The sequence below is a fragment of the Rutidosis leptorrhynchoides genome, chromosome 11, assembly GCF_046630445.1.
Source record: "Rutidosis leptorrhynchoides isolate AG116_Rl617_1_P2 chromosome 11, CSIRO_AGI_Rlap_v1, whole genome shotgun sequence".
Taxonomy (NCBI): domain Eukaryota; kingdom Viridiplantae; phylum Streptophyta; class Magnoliopsida; order Asterales; family Asteraceae; genus Rutidosis; species Rutidosis leptorrhynchoides.
The window spans coordinates 111,293,453-111,305,335 of NC_092343.1; the positions used below are offsets into that span (position 1 = coordinate 111,293,453).

Here is an 11,883-nt window from a genome sequence, read left to right on the forward strand (position 1 = left end):
TCCAGATAATGATTCTATGCCAGTCACACTGAATAGAACTAAGGTCCGAAGGTGTCTAGTAAGATGTGGATACTCTGGTGATCCAATGAAAGGAGCTGTTAAGAGAACTCGATTCTGTCATCAATACAAATACCTAACTTTGGTGTTGTTAAGATGCATGAGTCCAATGGTAGGCGGTTTTGATGAGCTGAATGAGACTTATAGCTCAATGTTTGCAGCACTAGTTCTTCATGCGGACTTCAACTTCTCCGAAGTAATTTTCAGAAGCATGTTGGTGAACGTGAAAAAGAAGAGCCACTTAATGTTTCCTAGGTTCTTGCAGGTGATGATTGAAAAGCAAGTGCAAGGTTTGAATAAGGTTTGGGAGGATGAGATTAAGCTGAATCATCTGAACGATTTGACTTTCAATCGAGTCAAGCAAAAGAGAGGTCCGGATGAACCATTCAAGAGATTGGTTGGTCACCTCGCAAATGAAAACTATGTATGTCCACCAGGTGCTGCCTGTCGTCATGAGAACAGTACGTCTGGTAATGAAGATGATATCGTCGCAGTTGGTGAAGACGATCAAGAGGTTAATCAGCCACCGCCAGTTGTTCCAATTGAACAGATACTGGTTGATGAAGACGATGAAGGAGATGACCTTGACCCTGATCAATTCGAGCTGAGAAAGCGAAAACAATCTGAGGGTCCTTCGGTTACAACAAAGCCGAAACAGAGGCGCATAAGATTCATTAAGAAGGCAAAAAGGACTGAGTCGTCCTCCACTACTGAACAGCGACAATCACAGCAATCACAACCACAACGACAACCTTCAGCTGCTGCTACTCAAGAAACACGTGCTGAAACTGATACAGGAGTTCATGCCGCTGCATCCACGACTGCTATTACACAAGATGCTGCGGTTTCTATATTAAGTGAGAAGGTTGTCAATATGGCTTCTGAATTTGAAAAGTTTAAAGAAAAAGCTGATGAACGAGAGAGAAGAAAGGATGCTGAGATTGCCAAACTGACCAAGCAGGTTGAAGATCAACAGGTTGAATTGAAGAAGTTACAAACTAAGTTTGATGCTCAGAATTTGCTGATTGTAAAGGCTGAGACTACAGCGAACAAGGCACTTTCGAAGGTGCTTGAGTGGGAAAATAATTTCGATATTGAGGCTGTTGATCTCGAGGAGGATATAGACTTTGGTAATTTTAACGATCAAGGCGAGGATGAGCTAGGTTTGGATATTGCTAAAGGCACAAGCGAGAACCCACTGTCAGTAATTCCTCTAAATATTGATTATTCTTTACGTGATTTTTTGGCAAAGCAGGATCGTCTGACTCACTCAGTTGTATTTGATGATTTAGAAGAAGGGGAGATCCCGCCGGATCTAAGCACTGAGGAGCAGGCCGAGCTAGTGCGTCAAGAGCAACAAGCAAGTACTTCAGCTGACGCAACTGCTAGCTCATCTTTTGAGAATCGTTACGATTCTAGTGATGATTTTGAGGAAATTGTCGTAAGTAATGAAAACGACAAAGATTTTGATGAAGTAATTATTGAAGATGAACCAATAGGTGATTTTCCAGAGTACGAATGTAATAACGATAAAGATCTACCTACATTTCAAGACTACTTCAAAATGAATGAAGTGCTTCTAAACCGTAAATGCGAAGAAAAAGAAAAGACCGAAGATTTGCCTCCAGGGTTTTTACCGGTCAAGATAAATAAAGAAAAGATAGAAGTTCTAGAAGCTGAGTGGAAGATCCTGTTGAGGATCAGAAAATATTGTGAGAAGCCAGCACCGGAACCTGAATGGATGAATTACATTAATAGACCGGCGAATCTTTTGGCTAAAGGAAAAATAATTGCGTGGGCCTACATTAAAGAGTTGAATATATACGCAATAAAGAAGGAGTACGGAGTGGATTACATCAAACATGGATACGAGTTCACGTCTCTACCGTACTTTGAATTTATGCAGGTGGCTAGGCTCAAAATGTTATATAGGGATTATGACGGAATTCCTAATATTGTCTGCAAGAAGATAAGACACTCGTACTTGTCAAAGAACTTTGAGGGATTCGGCCCTCAATTTCCCACGATCACTTATCAAACAAACAAGAAAACGGGCGAACGAAGAAAGATTGTCAAATACAAGCCAGTAAATTATATGAAAAAGGTTCCTGTGATGAAAATGCCGCAGAACTTTAGCCCACGTTTTCGCTGGTGGTACTACGATGAACGCTCAGAGGAGGCAGTCATCGTTTTGGACAAATTGAAGGAAGATGAGACAGACTCAATACGGGTTTTAGATCCCGTTTGGTTGAGAAATTGCTGTGAAGCTGACATCTTCACATTGTACTACAATCGGATGCTGTACAGGCCAGAAAATAGAGTTCAAGCACAACAGTACATTCGTGTTGCAAAGGTTTGCTATTTGAACAATATGGTTACAGATCCGTACAGAGATTGAAGCAGATCGAAGACTTATGAGGAACTAGGTCTTAGGGGGAGTTTGTTAGTGCATATTTTGTAATCCCTAGTTCCATGAACTTGAACGTTTTATTCGATCATGTTGTAATATTGTTAAACGTTGATTGTCGATGTGTTACTTTATTTTTGTAAACGTTTAAATATATTTCGTAATATTAATCGACAGTCGGCCGACTGACATGGTCAGTCGACCGACTGTCATTCACTGTTGACCGACATAGGAACTGAGGTATTTAAGCCTAATTAATCTTCATTAATTTGGCTAACTACTTACCACATTACACACACACGAAAAACTCTTCTGGGTCGAGTCTCTCTCTCAATCTTCATGTCCAAATACCACAGAATGTCAGTCTAGGCTTCGTGTTTATCAAGATCTAGTCTTGGTTTGACTTGTACGAACCCGAAAACCCATAGATATTCGTTTAAGCTCTTTCTATTGTTATTCCGCCTCTAGATCGTGTTAGGTTGATTCTAAGATCCTCTCTCTCAGCGTCTACAAAGTGGTATCAGAGCGATGGCTTGCTGAATCAATTGTTTTAAACGAGTTCTTGGTATATTTTTGGGTCAAAAAATTGGTTTTGGATTGAATGTTGTATACTTTTACGTTAAACCTTCGGTTTTGATTCTGGATCTGAAAGAAAGTACAGTCGACCGACTTAGGAGACAATCGACCGATTTTCGTGTATTTCGACCGATTGTCATTAGTTCGACCGATTGTCTTTAAACCGACCGACATATGATAAACCGACCGACTTAAGTTGTAAACCAACCGACTTAAGTACTAAACCGACCGATTGAAGGAACATCGACCGATTGAAAAAGTACTACCATTTGCCTAAATGTAAACAGAACTTCGACCAAGTAATCATTGACAGTCGACCGACTGTAGTTGTTCATCGACCGACTGTATCTGTTAATCGACCGACTGTCACCAACAGTCGACCGACTTAGGATCAGATTCAACCTTAATCAAAATTTAAAATGTCTGATCAGGCAATGGCAATTACTTCCGGCGTTCAAAACATTTTACTATCTGATAGTGAATCAGGCAGTGCCAATCGTGCTCCTAGACTTGATAATACAAATGATTACATTAAATAGGGTTTCACCATTATGTGTAGTTGTCACGATTTCCAATTTTCATTTCGCGTGATGTCCGTTCTTGTAATCCTTTAATGCGGGTTACATTTGTTTGGTTGTTGTAATGTCCCTTCTATTATTAATTTGCCTAGTCATGAATTCCAGTTTGGTCCTGTTATTATTATTATTAGATAATAGATGATTTGTTCAATGGTCTAAGTAGATGTACTGTCAAAAAGTGCTATGTTGCTTATCTTTGTAATTGGCTTTATGGTTTTTATAATGTCATTTCAATTTCTCATAATAAATAATATTACCCACTGTACTTAACACCTTCGATTAATATGGTGATATTTTGAATACTTTAGACACTTTGACCATCGATGACTGGTGGTTTACCGCGTGATATTTCGAATAGTTTCGAAACTTTGACTGTCGTTGACCGGTGGTTGACCATTGGTCTCTTTTCAATTGTGATTTTGTTTTGATCAATTTTGCAAGGGATAAGAACAGATCTAGTGTAAATCTGCGTGCTTGCCCGTTGTTGACCTGCATTGAACGAGTATTTGAAACGAGTAGTAAATAAGAACTAGAGTCGAGCCGAGCTCGAGCTCAATCTTTTAACTTATATCACGAGCAGAGCTCGACCTAGAAAATTAAAGCTCGAAAAATTCGAACTCAAGCTTTCTGTCAATCAAACGAGCCGAGATCGAACAACTCGGGATCAGCTCGGCTCGTTTACACCTCTAAATTGGTAGTCGCCTCGCTGGGAAGTGTGGGTACCTACGATATGTCTACGCATGCTAAAGGGGGCTTGGTATAGGAAGTTAAGAGCATTTAATTTAGCTCTTAACATTAAGTGGATGTGGCGTTTTCTAGAGAGTCTATGTGGGTCAAGGTTATTAGTGCATTCATGTGGTGTTTTCTAGAGAGTCTATATGGGCCAAGGTAATGATGAATCTTCTCGCTATTGTGGCATTTTCTCATGATTATTATTAAGGCTAATTTCGGTTCAATTTGAGGTTAATGTTTCCTCTGCTTCGTCGTTTGTCACGAATTCCCTCTTTTTAGCTGGGTTCCTGAGGACCGATATCATTGGGTCTACTTTGAAGATATGGGCTGTGATTCTGCTTCTTGTGTGAAATGTCCCGTTCTTATTGATTAAAAACGTTCCATATTAATTGATTTCGTTGCGAGGTTTTGACCTCTATATGAGACGTTTTTCAAAGACTGCATTCATTTTTAAAACAAACCATAACCTTTATTTCATAAATAAAGGTTTAAAAAGCTTTACGTAGATTATCAAATAATGATAATCTAAAATATCCTGTTTACACACGATCATTACATAATGGTTTACAACACAAATATGTTACATCGAAATCAGTTTCTTGAATGCAGTTTTTACACAATATCATACAAACATGGACTCCAAATCTTGTCCTTATTTTAGTATGCAACAGCGGAAGCTCTTAGTATTCACCTGAGAATAAACATGCTTTAAACGTCAACAAAAATGTTGGTGAGTTATAGGTTTAACCTATATATATATATATATCAAATCGTAACAATAGACCACAAGATTTCATATTTCAATACGCATCCCATACATAGAGATAAAAATCATTCATATGGTGAACACCTGGTAACTGACATTAATAAGATGCATATATAAGAATATCCCCATCATTTCGGGACACCCTTCGGATATTATATAAATTTCGAAGTACTAAAGCATCCGGTACTTTGGATGGGGTTTGTTAGGCCCAATAGATCTATCTTTAGGATTCACGTCAATTAGGGTGTCTGTTCCCTAATTCTTAGATTACCAGACTTAATAAAAAGGGGCATATTCGATTTCGATAATTCAACCATAGAATGTAGTTTCACGTACTTGTGTCTATTTTGTAAATCATTTATAAAACCTGCATGTATTCTCATCCCAAAAATATTAGATTTTAAAAGTGGGACTATAACTCACTTTCACAGATTTTTTACTTCGTCGGGAAGTAAGACTTGGCCACTGGTCGATTCACAAACCTATAACAAATATGTACATATATATCAAAATATGTTCAAAATATATTTACAACACTTTTAATACATTTTGATGTTTTAAGTTTATTAAGTCAGCTGTCCTCGTTAGTAACCTACAACTAGTTGTCCACAGTTAGATGTACAGAAATAAATCGATATATATTATCTTGAATCAATCCACGACCCAGTGTATACATATCTCAGTATTGATCACAACTCAAACTATATATATTTTGGAATCAACCTCAACCCTGTGTAGCTAACTCCAACATTCACATATAGAGTGTCTATGGTTGTTCCGAAATATATATAGATGTGTCGACATGATAGGTCGAAACATTATATACATGTCTATGGTATCTCAAGATTACATAATATACAATACAAGTTGATTAAGTTATGGTTGGAATAGATTTGTTACCAATTTTCACGTAGCTAAAATGAGTAGTTTTTACCAATTTTGTTTTGCTCGCCATTTCTTCGTTTCTAATCCGTTTTGAGTGATTTAAGCGGTCACGGTTTCGTATTGAACTTAAATTTATGAATGTAAACAGAAAAGTTATAGGTTTATAGTCAGAAATACAAGTTACAAGTCGTTTTTGAAAGAGGTAGTCATTTCCATCGAAAGAACGACATCTTGATGACGGTTTTGAAAAACATACTTTCACTTTGAGTTTAACCATGATTTTTGGATATGGTTTCATGTTCATAATAAAAATCATTTTCCTAGAAGTATAGCTTTTAAATCAAAGTTTTTCATAGTTTTTAATTATCCAAACCAAAACAGCCCCCGGTTGTAACTACGACGGCGTAAATCCGGTTTTATGGTGTTTATCGTGTTTCCGGGTTTTAAATCATTAAGTTAGCATATGATATAGATATAGATCATGTGTATAGTTGATTTTAAAAGTGTAGTTAGAAGGATTAACTTTATTTGCGAACAAGTTTAGAATTAAGTAAACTATGTTCTAGTGATTACTAGTTTACCACTTCGAATATGATAGCTTTTTATGTATGAATCGAATGATGTTATGAACATCATTACTACCTTAAGTTCCTTGGATAAACCTACTGGAAAAGAGAAAAATGGATCTAGCTTCAACGGATCCTTGGATGGCTCGAAGTTCTTGAAGCAGAATCATGACACGAAAACAAGTTCAAGTAAGATCATTACTTGAAATAAGATTGTTATAGTTATAGAAATTGAATTAAAGTTTGAATATGATTATTATCTTGTATTAGAAAGATAATCTATTGTAAGTAACAAAGGTTTCTTGATCTTGGATGATTACTTGGAATGGATTTAGAAAACTTGGAAGTAAACTTACAATCTTGGAAGTATTCTTGATTTTATGAAACTAGAACTTTTGGAATTTATGAAGAACACTTAGAACTTGAAGGTAGAACTTGAGAGAGATCAATTAGATGAAGAAAATTGAAGAATGAAAGTGTTTGTAGGTATTTTTGGTCGTTGGTGTATGGATTAGATATAAAGGATATGTAATTTTGTTTTCATGTAAATAAGTCATGAATGATTACTCATATTTTTGTAATTTTATGAGATATTTCATGCTAGTTGCCAAATGATGGTTCCCACATGTGTTAGGTGACTCACATGGGCTGCTAAGAGCTGATCATTGGAGTGTATATACCAATAGTACATACATCTAAAAGCTGTGTATTGTACGAGTACGAATACGGGTGCATACGAGTAGAATTGTTGATGAAACTGAACGAGGATGTAATTGTAAGCATTTTTGTTAAGTAGAAGTATTTTGATAAGTGTCTTGAAGTCTTTCAAAAGTGTATGAATACATATTAAAACACTACATGTATATACATTTTAACTGAGTCATTAAGTCATCGTTAGTCGTTACATGTAAGTGTTGTTTTGAAACCTTTAGGTTAACGATCTTGTTAAGTGTTGTTAACCCAATGTTTATAATATCAAATGAGATTTTAAATTATTATATTATCATGATATTATGATGTATAAATATCTCTTAATATGATATATATACATTAAATGTCGTTACAACGATAATCGTTACATATATGTCTCGTTTCAAAATCATTAAGTTAGTAGTTTTGTTTTTACATATGTAGTTCATTGTTAATATACTTAATGATATGTTTACTTATCATAATATCATGTTAACTATATATATATATATATATCCATATATATGTCATCATATAGTTTTTACAAGTTTTAACGTTCGTGAATTACCGGTCAACTTGGATGGTCAATTGTCTATATGAAACCTATTTCAATTAATCAAGTCTTAACAAATTTGATTGCTTAACATGTTGGAAACACTTAATCATGTAAATAAAAATTTCATTTAATATATATAAACATGGAAAAGTTCGGGTCACTACATTGTGAGCCTGTTTCAAACGGGCTTTTAAGTCTATTTATTTAGGATCCAATTAGAAGCTTTTTTTTTTGATGTACTTTCAAGTTTTTTTGATATTTCTTTTAGGCTCAAAAGGCCCTTCCAATGTAATTTATTGTCCTTCTTCATCGTTCTGATGAAGGATCTATTAATAAAATTTTCTTTTTCACCGTAAAAAAATATGGGCCAAGGTAATTTGTCCCATTCATGGTAATGATTAGCGGTGAACGTGGTACCATACTGGTACCAAACCGTACCGAACCGATTGGTACCGCTATGTTTTTTTACTCTAGAGTGAGCACCGAATACCGTACCGATTTAATCGGTTCGGTACCGGTACGGTTCCGGTATCGGTACGGTAAAATTAGGTACTATACTCATTTAGTACCGATTTATATTTTAGGATTTAAGTTTTGCATTTACATGTTATGGTTGGTAATTATTATAATTCGTATTTAGTGTCATTTCGTTGCTTTCCAATGCATATGTAATATGTAAAAACAATGGAATAAACTTGAAAAGCATAAATAATAAATAATTCATGTCTAATAAAGGTTGAGATCATGCCTTGTGGTCTTATGAAAATGATAATGGAAAATGGGATAATCAAAATCATATAGTAATAGTAATTAAACGTGATAACAAAGACTGTAAACATACTGTTTAAATTTAGTTTGGATCTGCTTATGCCATAAACTAACAACTTAAAAACTCAAAAGCGAATGGAAAATAATAAGATGGCAAAATTAGTTACTCGTAAACTGATAATTTAGAACGTATACAATCAATGTAAAAAATTATATATTAACAAAGTAATATAGAAATTAATAAAAGTACTATAATCTGTACTACAGTATGAAAATTACTACAAAAGGTACGCACTATAAATTTTGAGTGTCGAAAACGTAACACATTCAATAAAAAAAAATAACAAGCAACATAAAGATGTACATTATACGGAGTACTCAACACAAGAAACTATAATTTTTAACTACGCAATTGTATTGCTTTCACCTTTAACAATTCACCATTTGCTGCACTCTTGGGACCGGTACCAAACCGGTAAATACCGGTACCATACCGAAAGTACCGTATTTAATATTTTCAAATATTTAAGTACCGAATACCGTACCGATTGTAGCAGTACGGTACCAGTTCGGTACGGTAACGGTATGGTACGAATACGGTATCGGTAATTCGGGTACTAATGCTCATCCCTACTAATGATGTTGATCTTTTTAATGGGTAGAGATAAACTCACTTTAACTTTTGATAAATCCACTACATTTATGCATTAACTAGTTGTACAGTACAACTAGCTAATGCGTAAAAATAGTGGATTTATTAAAAATCAAAGTGAAAATATCAACTTCCTTTTTTAATAGTGCCCTGTTTCTAGATTACTGCAATCCTTGAACTTTTTGTTGTTCCACTCTTTATTATTTATTAAATTTACAAGGTGACATTTTTACCAAAAAAAAATCTAATAGTACAGTCCCACCCTCTGAAAAAAGAGAGCATGCGAGCTTCTGTGAGGATTTTGTACAGGCTTATAAAACATTTACATATTAACTAATAGACAAAAATTATGAATAGTAATCAGGGGCATTTTCGACTTTTCACCTTTTTTTTTAATTTTAGCTAAATTTCATTTTACCAACAAAGCCCCTACACTTTTTTGAAAAATTAAAATCAACCCCCCAAACAGGGGAGTAAAGTGTCAAATAACTATTTTCATAAAAAATCTTAAATAAACTCCACCCAAATATTCAACGGGTCATATCTTCTCGCTCGCAACGAGTTAAATTTTTTCGACACCATCGTTAAACTCGAAATAATTTTAGAAACACAATGTCACTAGCTATACGCAAAACGGACGCCCTTTAAAAAACGCTAAATATTTGGGGTACTTTTCATACACGTTGATTTTGCGTTAAATTTTTAAAAGTCGACAATTCCATAGCGAAACGCGGAGATGCACATATATTGTTAATTTAAAATAACATTTAAATCTCTCACGGGTTATACCTTTTAGTTCGACTCGAGTTGCGCTTCAACGACATCATCGTTAGCCACAAAATAATTTTACTAAAAGTAATAAAATACATTGAAAATCGAACCCCCGACGCGAAGCGAGAGTTCGATAACTAGTTATATATCATAAGAGTTACATATCAAATTGGTAAAGGATTTTTGTTTTCTGTCATTGTCGTTAAAAATAAAAGCTTACCAACATAAGTCGGCAACGAAATGCAGTAGCCACTTTCTTTTGTCAGTTAGTTGTGTTATCTAGCAACCCGCACCTAGCTTTAGCTTCTTTTATTTATATAAAGTATATTTTCTATTTTACTTTTATTTGTTCACATGAACTACTTAAATGTTACCCTTAACTTATTTTGAATTAATAAAAGACTTCTAAAAAAAGAGTAGAGGAAAACCAAAAGATTCAAAGCGATAATAGGAAAGAAAAAAAAGGCACCACAAGCAACAATGAAAGACAATGGAGTTCGATTCTAGGGTGGAAAACGTCTTCTCGTATATTAAATCTGAAAAATACTGCTAGAAGGAAAAACACAAATTTACAAAGACAGATTCCAAAGAAAACAGGTTCAAAGACTGCAAGCAGAATAAAGGCTGCTGGAATAAACTCAGCAGATAACTCGACAAGCAGTGTGGGGTTAAAAGAGTTTGGGGATAAACTTGGGGTGAGCTGGGGAGATAATCCTCAATAAATCACACCCTAAACTCGTACGTCAAAGTGTATAAATGAAGATCTTATCTTTTAACATTCGAGGCTTAAAAAAAGACGATTAGTCAGAATGTAAAATTAACTGGTTCAGAAGAATGAGAATTGCTGAGCAGCCTAATGTCGTGGCAATCCAAGAGTCAAAGTGCAATGAAGTGACAGATTCGTGGATGGAGTTCGTATGGGGTGATCCAGATTTCAAGTTCATCCAAAAGCCAAAAGTTGGAAAGTCAGGAGGGATGTTTCTAATCTGGGATACGACTTCTTTTGAGGTAAATGAAGCAGTAGAAGGCAAGTTCTTTCTAGCAGTCAAAGGAAAATGGATGGGAAGAGACAAAGACACCATCATCACAAACATCTATGGTCCGCATAATGGCAATGATAAAAAAGAAATGTGGGAGAGTCTTGAGAAGCTTATGGAATACAAAAATGCGGAATGGGTTTTATGTGGCGATTTCAATGAAGTTAGAGTCGTATCGAAAAGATTAAATTGTGCGTAGTCGAATCGAAAAGATTAAATTGTGCGTTCATCGAATCAAGAGCAAAACGCTTTAACAATTTTATTGAAAAGACACGCTTAATTGAAATTCCTTTAATTGGAAAGAGATTTACAAGAATAAGTGACAATGGGATGAAATTAAGTAAGCTTGACCGCTTTTTAGTATCTGAATGTTTTTTTGCAAGATTGTGGTGATCTTTCAGTTGTCACTTTGGACCGAAATACATCTGATCATTGCCCAATTTTCCTTAGTGACAAAAACATCAATTTTGGGCCGAAACCATTCAAAGTGTTCGATACATGGCTTGATAACAAAGATGTAGAACAAGTCATAATTGAAGCATGGAACAAGTCTGTTAAGGGGAGTCTGTTAAGGGGTCAAGAGGGGACTGCATCTTTCGAAACAAGATGAAAAACGTAAAAGATACCCTTAGATCATGGAGCAAATCACAATACGGAAACTTGGACTCAGAGTTGCAAAAGGCAAAAGAAAAAGCTACTGAGTTGGAAAAGAAGGCTGAATTAGATAAGCTAAATGATGAAGAAAAAGAAGAATGGATAAACTCGAGAGGAATATGGCTAAGAAAAAGAAAAAACTCAAATGTTAAAACAAAAGGCGAGAATTAAATGGGCGATAGAAGGAG

At 35.2% G+C, this 11,883-nt stretch overlaps 1 protein-coding gene across 1 annotated transcript; it reads left to right on the forward strand.

Annotated features, from left to right (window-relative positions):
• The first annotated feature begins 10,838 nt into the window (after positions 1-10,838).
• On the forward strand, positions 10,839-11,651 carry LOC139874864 (uncharacterized). The gene is made up of 2 exons (XM_071862259.1): positions 10,839-11,232; positions 11,425-11,651. The coding sequence occupies exons 1-2, from the start codon at positions 10,839-10,841 to the stop codon at positions 11,649-11,651; spliced, it is 621 nt and encodes a 206-aa protein (XP_071718360.1).
• The last annotated feature ends 232 nt before the right edge of the window (positions 11,652-11,883 follow it).

Coding starts and splice junctions, on each gene's coding strand:
- LOC139874864 (XM_071862259.1), top strand. CDS start 10,839: ATGAGAATTGCTGAGCAGCCTAATGTCGTGGCAATCCAAGAGTCAAAG. Junction 11,233..11,424: donor CGTATCGAAAAGATTAAATT/GTGCGTAGTCGA, acceptor TTTTTTTGCAAG/ATTGTGGTGATCTTTCAGTT.